At 47.9% G+C, this 18,996-nt stretch overlaps 1 protein-coding gene across 1 annotated transcript; it reads left to right on the forward strand.

The window, feature by feature from the left end:
* The first annotated feature begins 16,065 nt into the window (after positions 1–16,065).
* LOC311597240 (large ribosomal subunit protein eL33-like) lies at positions 16,066–16,475 on the forward strand. Its single transcript, XM_084781444.1, has one exon. It carries the CDS (start codon positions 16,093–16,095, stop codon positions 16,420–16,422), a length of 330 nt encoding a protein of 109 aa, XP_084637570.1. The 5' UTR covers positions 16,066–16,092; the 3' UTR covers positions 16,423–16,475.
* Positions 16,476–18,996: the final 2,521 nt, after the last annotated feature.

Below are 18,996 nucleotides of genomic sequence, written 5' to 3' on the forward strand. Positions count from 1 at the left end.
CTCCACCAGTCTAGACACACACACACACACACACACACACACATACACACATACACACAAATTCTCTTCCAAATGCTCTCAAGAATATCAAAGCAGGGGCTGGGAGATGGCTCAGCAGGTACAAGCCCTTGCCACCAAGCCTGATGACCTGAGTTCGGTTCCTGGGACCCACGTGGCAGGAGAAAACCAACTCCTGAAAGTTGTCTTCTGCCCCCCATGTGTACACTATGGCTCATGCACACACAAAATAAATAAAGTGCAATAAAACAATATTTTAAAAGGTACTGCGAGGCCAGTCATGGTGGCACACAGCTTTAATCCCAGCACTCGGGAGGCAGAGGCAGGCAGGTTGCTGTGAGTTCGAGGCCAGCCTGGTCTACAAAGCGAGTCTAGGACAGCCAAGGCTACACAGAGAAACCCTGTCTCAAGCTTGGACCCAGCCAGATGAAGACATGGTATCCTGGCTGGGGTTAATATTTGTGCTGGCTGGTTAGTTTTGTGTCAACCTGACACATCTAGAGTTATCTGAAAGAAAAGAACCTCAGTTGAGAAAAGGACTTCATAAGATCTGGCTGTAGGCATTTTTTTTTTCTTTTTTAAGTTTTTATTGATTCTTTGTGAATTTTACATCATGCATTCCGGTCCCATTCATCCTCCCTATCCCCTCATACCTGCACTTCGTCCTTGCAACACCCCCTCCAAAGAACACACACACACACACACACACACACACACACACACACACACACACACAAATAAAAAACAAAACAAAAATCTCACTGTGGCAGCTGTAGTATGTCACAGTGTGTCCACGGTATATCCCTCTGTCCACACATCTTCACTTGCAAATATTCATTGCAATGAGTCATTGGTCTGGTTCAAGAGCTCTGGCTTCTGTGACACCATCAATATTGGATCCTCACCAGGCCTCTTCCATGTTAACCTGTTGTTGGCCTGTGTCATGGAAATCCTGCAGCTTTGGGACAGCAGGACTGGCCCAATCACATGTCCCAAATGTTTGAAGATGATATAGATTTTGGGGTTGACCAACTCAGAGCCCTGGATTTGGACCTGGTTGGTAGCTGAACCCGGTCACTGCCAGACTGAGCTCTCCAGCCCTGCTCCCACTAGGCCACCCAATGCCATCAACAGCAGGTAGGGCCAGCTCTCCTGCTCTCATCATGCCTTTGGGGCAGGCTCAACCCGCACCCACAACTCCAGAACCAGCCCCCCCCTACCCCCACCCCCCGGCTCCCAAATGGTTGCAGCCTTCAAGGGGCTAAACCAGCTCTCCTGTTCTCACACCTGTGAGGCTGGCTCATGTAGGCATTTTCTTAATTAGTGATCGACAAGGGAGGGCCCAGATCACTGTGGGTGGTGCTATGCCCGGGTGGGTGATCCTGGGTTCTGGAAAAAATCAGGCTGAGCAAGCCATGAGGAGCAAGCCAACAAACAGCACTCCTCAATGGTCTCTGCGTCAGCTCCTGCCTCCAGGTTTCTGCCCTGTTTGAGTTCCTGTCTTGACTTCCTTTGATGATGAACTGTGATGCGGACATATAAGCTGAATAAACCCTTTCCTTCCCAGCTTGCTTTTGGTCATGGTGTTTCGTCGAAGGAAGAGTAACCCTAACTAGGATGCTATTGTTACGATGGAACACTGTGACCAAAAGCAACTTGACAAGGAAACCCTTATTTATGCTTATGCTTTATGTGTCACTGTTTGTCATCCAAGGAAGTCAGGACAGGAAGTCACACAGGACAGGAACCTGGAGGCAGGAGCTGATGCAGAGGCCATGGAGGGGGTGCTGCTTACTGGATTGCTCCTCATGGCTTGCTCAGCCTGCTTTTTTATAGCACCCAGAAGCACCATCCCAGGCATGGCCCCACTCACAATAGGTTGGGCCCTCCCCTATCAATTACTAATTAAGAAAATGCCCTACAGGCTTGCCTACAGACTGGGATGACCTTATAGAGAGGCATTTCTCACCCCCCCCCCTTTTTTTTTTAGGTTTTTAGAAACAGGGTTTCTCTGTGTAACAGGCCTGGCCTTCAACTCATAGAGATCCACCTACCTCTGCCTCCTGAGTGCTGGGATTTCAGGTGTGCACCATTGTGCCCAGCCAGAGGCATTTTCTTAATTACAGTTCCTTCCTCTGGAAGACTGAAGCTTGTGTCATGTTGACATAAAACTAGGCAGCACACACAGCAGCAGAAACAATCCAGAATGGAGGGGAGCCAAGAGCGAGAGTGCATGCAGGCACCAGAGAGGGGGATGCCCCTGAGGTAAGGGCAAGCAACCTAACATGTACGTACTCGAAATAGCAGAGAGGGGGAAGAAGAAAGAAAAACACCAAAAAGAAAACGAGAGTTTTCTAGAGTTGATGGAAACTATGTGTAACATATCCAAGAAGTTCAACCAACACAGAAAGCAAGAGGCATTTTCAAAGGACAAGGAGCCCGAGAGATGCTCAGTGGGTAAAGTGCTGGCCACACGAGCATGGGGCTCTGTATTGGAATCCCAGCACTTACATGAAGAAGCCAGGCATGGTGCAATGTGCTTGTAATCCTAGTACTGCGGAGTAGGAGACACCTAAGTGATGAGTCCAGGTTCAGTGAGAGAATCTGCCTCCAAAATAAGGTAGGCACGCCTGGGGAGATGGCTCAGTGGTTAAGGGCACTGACTGATCTTCCAGAGACCCAGGTTCAAATCCCAGCACCCACATGGCAGCTCACAACTGTCTGTAACTCCATGATCTGACAATCACACAGACATACGCGCACTCAAAACACCAGTGGGCACAAAATAAAGATAAATAAATTTTTTTAATTATAAAAAAAATAAATAAAAAATTAGGTGGGCAATGATAGAGAAAGACACTCAAGATCTACCTCCAGCCTCCAGGCACACACAGGGACACATGTACACACAAAGCCAAACCACCAAATCAAAGGTCGCCGTAACAAAACTAGTGACGGTGGTAAAAACATCTTTAGTGGTAAGGAAAGAAATACATTTTATATGGAGAACCTTGTTAGAAACCATGCAAGCAGAAGTCCATGGAGAGACATCTTTAAGGTAACAAAAGGAAAAAGCATTGACAGTGGTGACACTATCATTTAAAAACCTAGGTGAGGCCAAGATCCACTTAACGGACGCGTCAGCTGCAGCACGTTAGGCTTGAAGTGAGATGCGAGGGAAGCCATGTGAGCATGCCCGAGCCGGATGGCTCAAACAGTGCAGCTCCCCAGAAGTGGTGAGCATGTGCAAAAAGAAAAGATGTAATTTTTTTTTCTAGCTTTAAATCTCTTTTGAAAAGACAACTGAGGGGCTGGGGAGATGGCTCAGTGGTTAAAAGTGGGTACTGCTCTTGCAAAGGACCAGGGTTCAGCTCCCTGCTCAAGTACCCATGTTAGGTAGAATATAATCACCTTGTCTTAGTTAGGGTTTCCATTATTGCTGTGAAGAGACGCCATGACCACGGCAACTCTTACAAAAGAAAACGTTTCATTGGGCCTGGTTCACAGTTTCAGAGGTTTAGTGTATTATCAACATGGCGGGAAGCATGGCGGCACGCAGGCAGACATGGTGCTGGAGAAGGAGCTGAGAGTTCTACATCTTGACCTGCAGGAAGCAGCAGAAGACTGTGTGCCACAAAGCTACCTTGAGTATGGGAGACCTCAAAGCCCACCCCCACAAGGCCACACGTCCTAATAATGCCACTCCCTATGGACCAAGCATAGGGGCCATTTCTACTCAGATGCCCTCTTCTGGCCTCTGTGGCACCTGCACTCAAGTGCACACCCTCCTGCCCCACCTCATACACATATTACACATAATTAAAAATAAAATATTTTTTAAAAGATAATTGTTTAGTAACAGTGTACCACAGGGTTTGTTACATGTTTAAAAGCAGAATATTTGACAACCAAAGCATGAAGGCTAAGAGAGAAAAGGAAAGCAGAGCACGGTGAAGGCTCTTCTCAGGCAACAGGGTCACAGGGCTGGAAGACAGGCCACAGGCTGTTCAAGGCGTGTGTTTGACCCAAGAGCAACCACTAAAACCATTGAATGAAGCAATAACGTTTATAACTCCATGATGGAGACAAACGATGTCATAAAAACATACAACTAACTTTGAGTAAACAGGAAAGGAGAGAAAAGGCAAGATACTGGACAGATGGAAAAATCAAGCCAAGGTGGGCAGGGTGGAGAGAGGCCTCAGGGGCCAAGAGAACTTACTGTCTTGCAGAGGACCTTGGTTTGGTTTCCAGTACTCACATGATGACTTCCAACTGCCCCTAACTACGGCTCCAGGGAAGTCAATGCCCTCTCCTGACCTCCTCGGGCTTCTGTACACACTTGGTGATCATAAACTCGTGCAGATGCATACACATGCATATAAATTTTTAAAATAATAATCTGGAGAGCTGGCTTAGTAAATGAGAGTGCTTGCCGGGTAAGTGTGAGGACCTGAGTTAGGGCCCCCAGAGCCCACATAAAAACCTGGGTATGGCTGCACATAAGCCTGTGACACAAACACTGTAGGGGGTGGATCCAGGAGGATTGCTGGGGGCGAGGGGTTGCTGGCCATCCCTCCTAGCTCCAAGCTCAGTGAGATCACCTTTCTCAAGGGTATTAGGTGTCGGGTCCCGGCCCGCTGTAAAAATCGAATCAGGGTTCATCTGAAAGAGGGAGTGGGGATTGAAAGCAGGATACAGAAACGCGAGAAATAATGAATCAAGTCAGGAAATTTCTGATCAAGATTCGCTTTATTGCTGACTAGCAGGAACATATATAGGGCAAGGTCAATAGGCTCTCACTCACCCTAGCCCCTGGGCAAGAATACAACAGCCTAAATCGCTCCCTGTAGAATTCTCTGAGTAGTTCCCTGTAAGAACTTCCTAGATCCTCTAGGTGGTTCCAAGTTGGGATGTCCCTACTTCTTTCAAAGGTAAATAGTCCAAGGATAGCCTAGAACACAAGACATCATGGTGAGGTAAAGGTCAGCAACTCGAAGGTCACAGCATACAGCCTAAGCACAGGATTTCTGACATGGCAGAATTTGGCATGGCTTCTTCTTACAATTAGGTGGAGAGAAACAGCGGGACCCCTTATTTGTGTACAGGTGCACACACACACATACACACACATACATACATACATACGTACACGCACACATACCCCATTTAGATTTCAGTACAATTATATCGATAAATATCTTGAACATAAATAGACTCAGAGCACAAATTGGAAGGCATAAATTGTATGTTCTTTCTCTATAATTTGAATTGAAAATCAATAATAGAAAGACATCTGGATAATTCTAAGCATTTGGAAGCCAAACATGCTTCTAAACAGTCTATAATAGAAGAAGACATAACACAAGAAATTAGAGCCAGGTGTGATGGCTTTCAGGTGCAATCCCAGTACTCAGAGTGTGAGGCCAGCCTGGGCTACATAATGAGTTCCCAGTCAGACTAGGCTAAAAAAACAAAACAAAAACAAACAACAACAACAACAACAAAAAACAAAACAAAACCAAAAACCCTGATATCCAACCAAAGAAGAAAAAAAAATTAGAAAATATTTTGAGCTGACGGATAGTGAGAGATGCAGCATAATAAAAGCCGGTGTTAGATTATGACAGTATTGCTCAGAAAAGTGCGTTAGATGTCTATATTATAAAAGAAAGGTTTTATTTCATTTTTAACTGGGGGGGGGGGGGGGAAGGGTGTGCATGCAAGGACTGGTGTCCAAGGAGGCCAGAAGAGGGAAAGTCCCAGGCTGCTTTGGCTTCTCTCAGAACCACAAAGATGGCCAGCCTCGGTGACACTTGTCCCTGAGCAGCAGCAGCAGCCTGGCCACAGCTCCCCTCACAGCTAGCACAGAGGACATTCCTCTGATGTTCATGGCTGTGGGACTCTGCTGGATAAAGTCGAAGCCTGACTTCTCCGGATATCCGTTTCCCTCTCGATCTGTGAATGCGGACTCCCATTTCTCAGCGGGGTTCTCACCCTACCTGATCTGGTAAACCCAGATCTTGTAAAGGGTATCACGTAGTCCTAAATGAAAAAAAAAAAAAATACAGGCCTGACCCTTTCCTGATAAGGATCTTTAACAAGCACAGGGAATTCCCGGAAGTACCCCACTCGGTGCTGAGATCCTAGGACCCAGCAAATGACTCTCGACTGTACCCAGGAGTCACCCATCACACATAGGGTAATTAAGTACTGTTTTCTCCTTGTGATAGGACATCATGCTATCTACTGTAAACAAGGCACACCACAGTAGACAACCAAAGAGCTGTGACACTTTTTAGGTCTTGTGGGGCCCCTGAGTCTCCACTAACTAGTGAGAGCTGCGGTCTCATTTTGAAAAGAGTCAATTGTAACACCCGGTGTGGGAACTCATTTCCAGCCTCCCACCAGAGAAGCTGGGAACCTGGCTTTGTGCCCAAGCCACAAGCCTCACCCCCAAAGCACTGTAGCCGCCCCTGAGTGACACATGAAGCCTATGATCTCAAGGTCCATCTGGTCTCATCCAGAAGCAAGCAGCACCCGGACCAACCTACTGGACACAGAAGGGCACATGGCAACCTATAAGTCCCTAGGATTTTTCTTCACTTTGTAAACAAGAAACTCAACTCAAAGATGTTACATAACTTACGAAGGCCACCAGATGGCGTCAGAATCCAACTGAGATGCGCATCCGGGTGCATGTCTAGATGATGCATTCTTTAGAATGTAATATGCTGAACGTGTGAATGTATGCACACAGATCATATATGCTATAACATGTGTGTACGTATATATACACACTTTAACACATCGGTGTATATGTACGTTTTAGTGTATTTGTGTGTCTGTTCTATCTGTGCTTTAGAGGATGTGTATATACATAAATAGCACACATGCTTTTATAGTGTGTGTGTGTGTGTGTGTGTGTGTGTGTGTGTGTGTATAAAATAGATATTAGGGAGAGCAAGTCAGACAGCTCCCTGGGCTGCAGGTGGGCTTTTCACCAAGACTGACCTGTGCAGAATCATTTCTTTGGTCTCTTGTTGGTGCCTTATCTGGGGTCCCCAGGAAAAGCCACACAACAGGAACAAAGCAGCAACTCTGGGCCACACTGGGGCACAACAGAAGGAAGGCACCCAGGGCCTGAATAGAAGACAGAGGAGGGGAGAGGCATGGTTGGCGTATCGAGGCAGCACTGGGGTTTACCTGGTATGGTGGCTTGTATAAGAGTGGCCCCCCAAAAAATAAATAAAAATAAAAAATAAAAAGCCTATTAAAAAAAAAGAGTGGCCCCCATAGGCTCATAGGTTTGAATGCTTAGACTCCAAGGAGTGGTCTATTTAAAAGGACTAGGAGGTGTGGCCTTGCTGGAGGAAGTGTGTCTCTTGGTGTGGACTTTGAGGTTTCAAAAGCCCAAACCAGACCCAATGTCTCTCTCTTCCTGCTGCCTGTGGATCCGGATGTAGAACACCCAGTGATTCTCCAGCATCGAAGTCTGGCGTTTCCTTATAGCCAACTGAGCTCAGTCTATGATGACAGACTTCCTTTCTCAGCAGGGGGTTCTCTCTTTTCCTGATCTGGGGATCCCCAGGGATCACATAGCCCTCAGGGAAGATTACAGGCTGATAGAACCTGTTCAGCAAGCACCTGAGGTTTCCTGGAAATACCTCACCCTAAGCTAAGGAGATCTTAGCTCTCAGCAAATGACCTTTAATAGTACCTGGAAGTTCTTCCCCCACCCGTAGGATAATTAAGTTCTATGTTCTCCTTCTTGTGATAGGACCCTGTGCTACTGCATGTAAATGAGGAACTGTACCACTGCAAGTAAATCAAGTATCCCTGGCACCTCTAGTGCTATCGAATCAGACACATTCACCCTCGAACCCCCTCCCATTGCCCAGAGTCTGTAAATGTCTGATCCACAAAATAAACTCCCTCTCGTGCTTGCACCATTCCTCCATCATGACTGTCTGAGCCTCATCATTTCTGGGAGAGAGTTGTCTGTGGATGCCCAGGCCTGACTGCCAGTCAGGCCATGAGGGTGGAGCTTCCTTGGCAGCCACTGAAGCCCATTCCATCGAGGCAAGCTGGGCCTGTGTCTCACCAAACACCTTCCGGCCAGTTGTGAGCATCCAACTGCTCACTTCCTCTGCCATGCTTAGCACAGAAGCTTTACAAAGGGCTGCAACCCTTTTGGTACCATCACGGGCTTGTGGAACTCGCAAGTCTCCATCGTCATCTGATACCAGCAATCTCATTCTAAAAGAGCTAAACTGTAACACCCAGTGGAAAATGCAATCCCACCTCCCCCCCAGTGAGACCAGTAACCTCACCTAGCGCTCTGAGCTGCTCCTGATCGAGAAATGGAACCTTTGCTCTTGAGGTCCATCTGTTCTCGCCCGGAAGCAAGCAGAGGCTGGATTGGCCCACCTGACTCAGAAGCCAGGCCACTGCTGGATGACGAATGACAGGAGGCAGCATGGGCTGACCATGGGACTCTAGAACCCTGTCTATCTGAACATCTTAAGAGTTGATTCCTGGAGAAAGACTAGAGCTATAAATCTAAGCTTTCTGTTGAAAAAAAAAGAATAAAGTAAGAGGTGTCAAGGACCATCATGCCCTGAGAATCACAGAGAGAGGGGACTTAAACCTTGAAGAAGATAGCCCGAGATTTCTGCTGGTTACTGTCTCTCCTCTCTCTCCCCTCCTCTCCATCCCTCGTCAATTTCCCTTTCCCTGCTTCCCCTCCCTCCCTTCCCGCTTTTCTCCTTCTTCCCTCCTCTTCTCCCCTCCTTCTCTCTGCCTCTCTCCTTTCCCACAACTACCTGGAACTCCAGTTCCAAGGGATGTCCTCTTCCAGCCTCTACAGGCACCTACACACATGTGGTGTATATACACACACACACACACACACACACACACATACACACACACACACACACATACACACACACACACACACACACACACACCTTTAGGTTCTGGGTGGAGATGCAGAAGGCCGGGGCCATGGCCCCAGCGTCTTTGGAAGCCCAATGACCAAGAACTTCATTAGCACCAAGCTTTTGTGTCCTCATTGACCTTGCCCTATATATGAAGCTCCTACTGGAACTTCAGGGGCTACCGGCTACTCCCCCAAAAGAGTGGATTTAGTTTGTACCATTCGCTCTGCCATAGTTCATTTCTACTGTCAGAACAAACTCTGTTTGAAGAACTCACTGAGTAACTCACCTTGGCAATTCACTTGCATCCTTTTTGGGTTCTGGGGTGTTTTTTTTTCCCTTTGGTTTGTTTGGTTTTTGGTTTTTCAAGACAGGGTTTCTCTGTGTAGGCCTGGCTGTTCTGGATTCACTTTGGCTGGCCTCGAACTCACAGCCATCACCTGCCTCTGCCTCCTGAGTGCTGGGATTAAAGGCGTGCGCCACCATGACTGGCTTCATTTGCATCCTTTACTGCTGCTATTGACTCACTGGAAAGAGAGTTAGTGGGGTTCCACTCCATGGATTTTTTCCCAGCAGTCATGAAGGGTTGGTTCTGTGGTCCAGAAAGGAGCAATGAACTGTTTCCTGTTCTGAGCTCAAGAGAACAAGCTGAGGGAGCAAGTAGGAAGTGGCTTCCAAACAGATGTGTGTCTAGAGGCCCAAGAGGAGAGCATAGGCTCTGAACCTGGAGCTCATAGCTGGGATGGGGAAGATCGTTTTACGTAAAGGGCGTTCATGCTTCCTGAGGGTGGAACACCACCCTGAGCCACCCCCAGTGACACAGCTCAGCAGCTTCCTACCAGGATAGGGTGGGGATGCTACCTAAGGGGATGGGAAAGCCAGGCCTGCATCTTGTGGTCACCAGGAGCAACAGTTGCCATAGAAACTAGAAGGTGCAAGACCCTTTTTCTAGATTGCCAAGTCCCTAGAGGGGAGGGAGGCTTTGGCAAACCCCAGGAGGACAGGAATGCAAGGCTGTGATAACACAAGATTTCCAGCCCAGCGGCTGAAGGAGGCCTGAGCAGCCTTTGACCATGAGAACAAGTCATGCAGGCAGTGAAAACCAAAGCCCCACAGGAGAACCTGGAAGACAGTCTCTCTTCTCCCTCAGCCCTACTGTCATGTGACAGAGTTGACACATCCATATTATTCTGTGCAGATGTGTGATATGGTAGCAAAGCTGCCTAACCATATCATACATCATACATGCATGTATGGACACACATACACATGTAGACACAGACACACACACATAAACACAGACATACACACACAATGACAGACACATAGAAACACATAAACACAGACACTCATGCACACACATACACACAGGACACAGGTAAAGTGTGGGTGATGTCTGTGGTGTCAGACAATGTAATTTCCTAGATTTCATAATATGAATACAGTTGTGTGGATGTAACCGGGGGCACAGACATGGGAACTTTCTGCACAATGTTTGCAGTTTCCTACACAAGGCTGGGATGCAGCTGAGTTGGTACAGGGATTACCCAGCTAGCACAAATCCCTGGGTTCCATGCCCAGCACTGCATAAATGGGGCATGGTTGGCACATGCCTGCAATCCCAACACTCAGAAGGTGGGGGCAGGTCATCCTCTGCTACATGGTGAGTTTGAGGCCAGCCTGGGCTACATGAGACCCTGCAAACAAACAAACAAAACAAACACAAGGAAGGGAGGAAGGGAGGGAGGAAGGGAGGGAGGGAGGGAAGAAGAGAGGGAAAAAAGGATAAAATTGAAAAAACAGCAAGGCTAGTGCTTCCTCTGTCCCCCATACTCTAGTCTCAGCCTCTGGTGTAAGGCCTGGCTCAGAGAGCTGTGAGCTAAGGAAATAGAGTGCCTCCTCCCTGGACCTTGGTGACCTCCATCAGCCCTTCCATGGTGAGCTTGTTCTGTGTGGCTGCACCACCTGCCCCAGCCAAGCTGTGAAGACACCCAGAGACTCCTGTCCTGGATCTCTGCACCCCTTCTGCCACATGACTCCCTCAGCCCCCTCACCCCTGCTGATATGCTAGTTCCCAACAGACTGTCATTGTGCCACACCAAAAGCAGTGGCCCTCATTAAAATGCAAGGTGTGGCACTTTGAGAACAGAATCTTGCCAAGTGTCTCTTGTGTGGTGTGGGTGGCAGCTTCGTTTGTTCTTGGGGGTGGGGGGAGGTGGATGAGGTGACAGCAGCATGCAGATGACAAATCGTCTCCTCTCCGGGGCTCTCCTCTCTGGGGATGGCTCTTCTTTGTCCCTATCTATTGAGTGTTGGTGTTCCCAGGCCTTCAGACTGGCATTGGCACCCAGTAGATAACACTACAGAGGAAGACAAGCAGTGAGAGGAAGGACTCTTTTGTGGCCTCTCAAGCTGATCTCTCTTCCACCCAGGGTGACCAACTCATTCTTCCTCAGTTCAGTGTTGTGAATCCCTCGTCCTGAGAAACCTGGTCCCAGACCTGTTCCTCACGTGGCCTCCAGGATGCTAAGGAAGAAGCAGCAGGAACAAAAGCATCTTCTGCAACCTGCCAATGACCATACCCAGTGTTCACAGGAACATTACTGGGTATCCCCCAGCAAACTGACATCTGTTCCCGCTCTTAGACATTTGGATTAGACTCTCCATCAGCTGAAGATGCTCAGAGAGTCACCAAGGGACTGGAAAACCATCCTGGTGGAATGATGTGAGGTCAGAGAGGGGATCATGAGCTTTTCTCGAAGGGTGGGAGCTTGGTGTGTGGACGTGTGTAAGCCTACTTGAGTTTATATGCAGCACATGTATGCATGCGGGAGCCCAAGGAGGCCAGAAGAGGGCATCAGATCCCCTGGAACTGGAGTAACAGGAAGCTGTGAGCCAATATATACATATATGTCTTGGGAACTGAACCTGAGTCATTTGCAAGAGCAGCAAGCGCTCTGGACTGCTGAGCCATCTCTCCAGCCCCCGACCCCCACCCCATAGCTGACCTTTGAACAATTGGTCTATGGTCAGTCATCTTTCCATCCGTCTCTCCGTCCTTTCTTCCCTTATCACAGGACAGATGCACATGCTTCTAGGTGAGGAGGTGTAAGATCACTTTGACCTGTGTTATCCATGGATGAGAGTCAGAAGCAAAGGAAAGAAAACAAGATGCAAGGCAGGAATTAGCCTGGGTCACTACAAGAAACCACATAAACACAAGTGGAGGGACTGGAGTAAGGGACAAAAAAGGCAGAAGACATAAGGAAAAATGAGCAGTCCCTGCCTTCCTCTTTTTATTTTTTGAAATAAGTTCTCAATCTGTTGCCCTAGCTGGTCTGGAATTCATTGTGTAGACAAGGTTGGTCTCAAACTCACAGCAATCCCCCTGCTTCTGCCTCCTACATGGTGGGATTAGAAGCCTGGGCCACCAACCCAGGCCAAACAAGCACCTTGTTCTCACTCATAATTTTAGACATAAAAATTTTTTTAATTAAATTTCCCAGCCAAAGGCACAGTTTGCAGAACAAATTGTTACAAACACGATCCAACTGTAAGCCCTGCATAAAAGATCCAATTTAAAGACAAGACACAAAAAGGCTATTAGTAGAAGAACATAGAAAATATTCTATGTAAAGAAAAATCAAGACATCAGGCAAAATAGACTGTGAGTCTGTAACTCTTATGATGAGGGGCTGGTGACAGTCAGGAATGCTTCCTGCTCTTCCAGATTAGAACCGGCTCCCAGCATGCATGTTGATCCGTTCACAACTACCTCTAGCTCCAGGACATCCAGCATCCTCTTCTGGCCTCTCATCTCCACACAAGTACATATATTCCACAAATAAATATAATCTAAAATTTTAAATATTATTATATTATATTACATTATATTATAACATAATATTTTTAAATGTATATATATATATTACAAGAGAAAAGGAGGAATACTGTATAGTCATAAATGTTCACCTCGTTTAATTATAAAAATGTGTACACATGAGCCGGGTGTGGTGGGGCATGCCTTTAATCCCAGCACTCGAGAGGCAGAGGCAGGTGGATCACTGTGAGTTCGAGACCAGCCTGGTCTACAAAGTGCGTCCAGGATGGCCAAGGCTATACAGAGAAACCCTGTCATGAAAAAAAAAAAAAAAGAAGAAGATCAGGATGGAGAGAAATGATGATGATTTCATTCTTCTGATTGTCTTTTAAAAACTAAAATGGCAGGTTAGCATAGTCATATGTTATTAACTCAGTGGTCCACATGCTTATTAAAAACATCATTTTTTGAGTGGCGGGAGAGGGATGAAGAAAGGACTGGGAGAGATGACTGGAATTGGAGAGGGGGACATTCCGGGGGGGGGATGTGGTCGGGGGGGTATGTAATCTGGGGGGAGTGTGGTCCGGGGGGGATGTGGTGGGGGGGATGTGGGGGGGATGTGGTCCGGGGGGGATGTGGTGGGGGGGTCTGGGGGGATGTGGGGGGGGATGTGGTCGGGGGGGGGATGTGGTCCGGGGGGGATGTGGGGGGGGATGTGGTCCGGGGGCGATGTGGTGGTGGGGGTGTGGTCGGGGGGGATGTGGTGGGGGGGTGTGGTCGGGGGGGGGATGTGGGGGGTGTGTGGTCCGGGGGGGATGTGGTCTGGGGGGATTTGGTCCGGGGATGATGTGGAAACCCAGTGCAGTGGGAACTCCCTGGAATCTATGGGAGTGACCCTAGTGAAGGCTCCTAGTGATGGGAGCTATGGAGCCTGAACTGGCCATCTTCTATAGCCAGGCAAGCCTCAGCAGTAAGACTGGGACACAAAACCTTCCAGCTACCATCTGTCCCGCCTGCAGGATCTGCTGTGCTAATGATGGCTCAGATGTGGAAGTGGCCAATCAATGCCTGGTCCAACTTGAGGCCCATACCACTAGAGGAAGCCAGTGCCTGACAATGGGTGGATGACTAGGAACCAGAGGCTGGGCAGCCCAGAGACCCAGGATAGAACTAAATACAGCTGGCAAAACAACAACAACAACAACAATAATAATAATGTGTGTCAATGAAATTATTCCTCATAATATTCTGCTATATTCATAGATCAGAGCCTAGCCCAGTTGTCACGAGAAAGGCACTGTCGAGCAACTGATGGAAACCAGTGCAGAGACCCACAGCCAAACACTAGGCGAAGCCAGGGGTAACCCCACAGAAGTGTGTGTGTGTGTGTGTGTGTGTGTGTGTGTGTGTGTGTGTGTCTGTGGCTGGGTGGGGGGTGGTTCTAGGAACAAGAGGGGTCAAGGACGCCATGAGAACACAAACCCACAGAACCAAGTAAGCAAGGCTCATAGGGGCTCACAGAGACTGAAGCAAAAATCATGGACTACGTACGGGTCTGAGCTAGGTCCCCTGCATATACGTTTTGGCTGTATCGCTTGATGTTCTTGAAGGACCCCCAACAGCAGGAGTTGGGGGTGTCTCTGATGCTTTTGCCAGTGTTTGGGACCTTTTCCCACCTATTGGGTTGCCTCTCCCAGCCTTGATATTCAGGTTTGTGCCTATTTGTTATGCTATATTCAGTTGATATCCCTGCAAGGCCTGATTTTTTTTTTTGTTTTTTTTGTTTTTTGTTTTTTGTTTTTACTGAAGAGGAGTGGATCTGGGTGAGGGGGGAGGCACAGGGCACGGGGAGAAGTGGAGGTGGAGAACCTGTGGTTGGGATGTAGTACATGTAAAGAATTAAATGTCTTTTATTAAAAAACCCAAAAGCTTATTATTTGAGCCAGATGCAGTTAACCCTTTTAATCCCCTGGAGGTAGAGGCAGGCAGATCTTGTGGCATATCTGTGAATTCCAGGCCAGCCTGGCCTACACAGCTAGTTCAAGTCCAGCCAGAGCTACATAGTGAGACCCTGTCTCAAGAAAAATAGGCAACCAAATAAATAAATAAATACTTACAGTTTAGCCGGGACATGGTGGCCAGTGCCTATAGTACCAGCTACTCTGGAGGCTGGTGAAGAAGATCACTGGTGCACAGGAGCTCTGGGGTAACCTGGGCAACCAGCTGGCATGGGGGGGGGGAGCTTTCGCTCTACCCAGCTGGGGAAGTTCTCAGAGGCAGATTTGTATCTGTGGGTGTTGACAGTGAGTAACAGTAGGGTGGGGGGAGGGGGGAAGCAATAAGTGGAGTCCTCCTGGCTCAGCCCAGGCCACCAGTCTTACAGTGACAAGCGCTAGAGTCTACGCAGTCTGGGAACTCAGGATCCCTCGGTCCTTGACAGTGTCTGTCATTACAATTCTGAGGCCTCTTGTGTAAAGCATTTCCCAGTGCTCAGTAGCAGACAGTGTCACAGCTCTTAGGCTTAGGATGCCCAGGACCCTTAAGACTGTCTTGAACTTGCTTTGTAGACCAGGCTGGCCTCCAACTCCCAGAGATCCACCTGCCTCTGCCTCCAGAGTCCAGAGTCCTGATTTCAAAGGTGTCCTCCAACACCTCCTGGCTAATCAGATATTCTAATGAAGAAAAAAAAAATGCTTTACAAAATAAACATTTTATCCAGGCTGAAGGATAGACACTTTCTGTCGACATCTTTTCAATAAAATTTGGGAGGATTAAAACAGTTTGACTTGTGTGAAATCAAGTAAGCCATTGTGCCCTATGAAAACACAAAACATGAGTCAGATGAAACAGTGTGTCGCACGGCTTTACTCCAAAGTGCACATTATCTCCGTGGAAATAAGTGCCCTGATGCACTGTAAGAGAGGCGACACAGCCACGCAGCTGCAGGTGCGAGTTCATTTCCTTGCTGCTTCCTGTCTGCAGCCCACAGGCTTGCTCTGATAGGGACCACTCTTGCCTGGTACTCCGGGGTGTGTGGGGGTGTCGGGGACTTGGAGCTGTGACTGCTCTCAGCGGGCACGAAGCATTCCACACTCCCTGTTTCCGTTTAAATGCCCTGTAGCACTCTGTTTTATTTTTCCCCCTTTAAGGTTGTTAATCCCAAACTGAAAATAAAATACCTCCTGCTTGTGCCCTTAGCTGTCTTCCTGCTCCATTCTTGCGGGGCCAGGTAGGGCAAGAACCCCGTGGGCTCCTTCCGCCATCTTCGCGCCTGTGGAGGCCTGCTGGGAACAGGACTTCTAAAACGCAGCTATGTCTGGAAGGCTGTGGTCCAAGGCCATTTTCGCTGGCTATGAGCGGGGTCTCCGGAACCAAAGAGAACACACAGCTCTTAAAATTGAAGGTGTTTATGCCCAGGATGAAACTGAATTCTACTTAGGCAAGAGATGCGCTTATGTGTATAAAGCAAAAAACAACACAGTGACTCCTGGAGGCAAACCAAACAAAACCAGAGGGATCAGGGGAAAAGTAACTCGGGCCCATGGAAACAGTGGCATGGTTTGTGCCAAATTCCGAAGCAACCTTCCTGCGAAGGTCACTGGACAGAGAATCCGTGTGATGCTGTACCTTTCCCGAATTTAAACTAATTAAAAGTAAATAATAAAAGTGGATTTGTGCTCTTGTTAAAAAAAGAACCTCCGTTGGAGACAGGAGGTGAGTTCCATGGACCACCTCATAATTGCATAAAGTTCTCTCTAAAGCTGCTTGAGAAACAAGACCAGTGTTCAGTGTCTCCTCCTTTCACTTGCGCTAACAGCTTCCTCACCATCGTCCCCACAAACACGCTTTAACCCACTCCCAGCATTTGCCCTTGAATTTCTGACCCTCCTGTGTCTGCTTGTCAGGTGTTGAGGTTACAGGTGTGCATCACCACACCTTGTTTTATGCAGGTGGAAACCAAACCCAGAACTCCATGCGTGCTAGGCAAACACCCTTCTGAGTCACAGCCCCGAACCACCCCCACCTCCCTCTTCTCCCTCCGTTTTTTCTTTCCTGGCAAACCTACAATCCCACCTTATCCAAATCCACACTTTCTCTATCCTTCCTGCTCCACCCTTCCTGCCTGTCTCCGTCCTCTGGTCTCCTGGCTCCTTGTTCCCTGTTGACTGTGGCTTGTCCATCTAATGAGAAACTGTCGTTTCCCCAGAGTCTTGCTTTCAGCTGTAGCTGTCACCTCTGTCTCTGATCTCAGCTAGTGGAGAGCCTCAAAAGCTGACTTTACATGTTTGTTTCTATTCCCTCAGCTCATCCTTTTGATGTGGTCTTCCCCCCAACTCCAGCCAAGACATTTTTGCACCCTATCAATGGGTGATCTTATCTTTAATTTGTTTGGCTTCAATGTAACAAGTGTCAATTTTTCCACCTTTCCTTTTAAAATACTTTTTATCTATCTGCATGTATATGTGCCTGCCACTTTTGCCTGAAGGTGTCAGATTCCCCACAACAGTTGATTACAGTTGCTTGTGAACCATACAACTTGGGTGTTGGCCATCTCTCTAGCCCCTCTATCTTTCTTTAAATACTCTTTTTTAAGTGTGTGTGCATGTGTGCACATGCTCAAACATCCCACAAGCACGTGTGTGGAGGTCAGAGGACCCCCCCTTGGGTGGCAGTCTTACCTTTCATCTTGATACAGTCTCTCTTTTCTGATTCTTTGCTTGCTAAAATGGCTGACAGGCAGTCTCCTGGGGTTCTCCTGTCTCCTATTTCATTTTAAGAGAGCTGGGATTGCAGACACGTGCCACTGTGTCTAGCTGGGATTGCGGACACGTGCCACTGTGTCTAGCTGGGATTGCGGACACGTGCCACTGTGTCTAGCTGGGATTGTGGACATGTGCCACTGTGTCTAGCTTTACAGGGGTTCTGTGGGATCTGCCTCAAGTCTTCATGTTTGTGCAACCCGCTGAGGTGTCTCCCTAAGCCCTCCTCACACCTTTCCTCTCTGCCTTGAGTTCAATGGCATGTTTCAAGGAACTTTTGTTCAAGTCCCTGTTTCTGTGAATCCTGCCCCAAATGCTCTGGAGTTCTACCCAGTTCTCTAACCTTCGTGAAGAACGTCTTTACCTCAGTGGCTAAAGTTTCCAGTGACATGTGAATGCTCAAAACCCTCGTCTGCAGCTCTCCCCCAAGCCCCACACAGTGTAACTGGGATACACTTCATAAGCATTGGAAACAATCCTCCCCGGGCTGGCGTGCAGTTCAGCTGGTAGGATGCTTACCTAGTGAGCACAGAGCCTGAAGTGCCAACCCCACCACCACATAAGCCCCAGGATGGAGGCACACCTGTGATCCTAGAACTTGGGAGGTGGAGGCAGGAAGATCAGAAGTTCAAGGTCACCCTTGGCTTACATAACAAGCTCAAAGCCAGTTTGGCATACACAGGACTGTCTCAAAGAAAATCTAAATATAGAACTTTAATTGTGATAAATGCTATTTTTTAAAAACAAAAGCAAGGTTTTCTGCCTCCCACCCGATTGCTCAAATCAAAAATGGAAGTCTTCCTTAGTATCTTTCTTCTCTTGCCAGGAGCCTTGCGCATGCTTGGCAGGTACTCTTCTCTGGCCTACACTGTTCCTTACCTTACACATCGGTCATCAAAGTTTACTGTGTGTGCGCAAGCTTGTGAGCTTGTGTGTGTGCATGTGTGCGTGTGCATATGCATGGGAACACATGGAGATGTTCTTTCCCACTCTCTGACTTGATCTCATGAGATAGGGTCTTTCACTGAACCTGAGAACTAGCAAGCCCCAGGCTTAACAAATAGCAAGTCTCAGCTACCCTCCTGTTCTCTCCCCACAGCACTGGGATTAGAGGCATGTGTGGTCACAGTGCTTGCATGGTGTTTTACATGTGTACTGGGGATTTGAACTCAGATCCTAATGCTTGGACAACAAGCAGTCTTACTTACTGAGCCATCTTCCAAGATCCTCTACTCTAATTTTATTTTTATTTCTGTGTATGAGTGTTTTGCCTTCATGGATGCCTATGTACCACTTGTGTGTCTGGTTTCCATGGAGGCCGGAAGACGGTTTGCCTGGAACTGGAGTTACAGATGATTATGAGATATGGTGTGGGTGCTGGTCCTCTGGAAGAACAAACAGCCAGCGCTCTTAACCACAGAGCCATAGTGGGAAGCCGAGGAAACCTGTCCCTGGA

Source organism: Acomys minous, assembly GCF_964271855.1.
Source record: "Acomys minous genome assembly, chromosome: 5".
In the NCBI taxonomy this organism is placed as follows: domain Eukaryota; kingdom Metazoa; phylum Chordata; class Mammalia; order Rodentia; family Muridae; genus Acomys; species Acomys minous.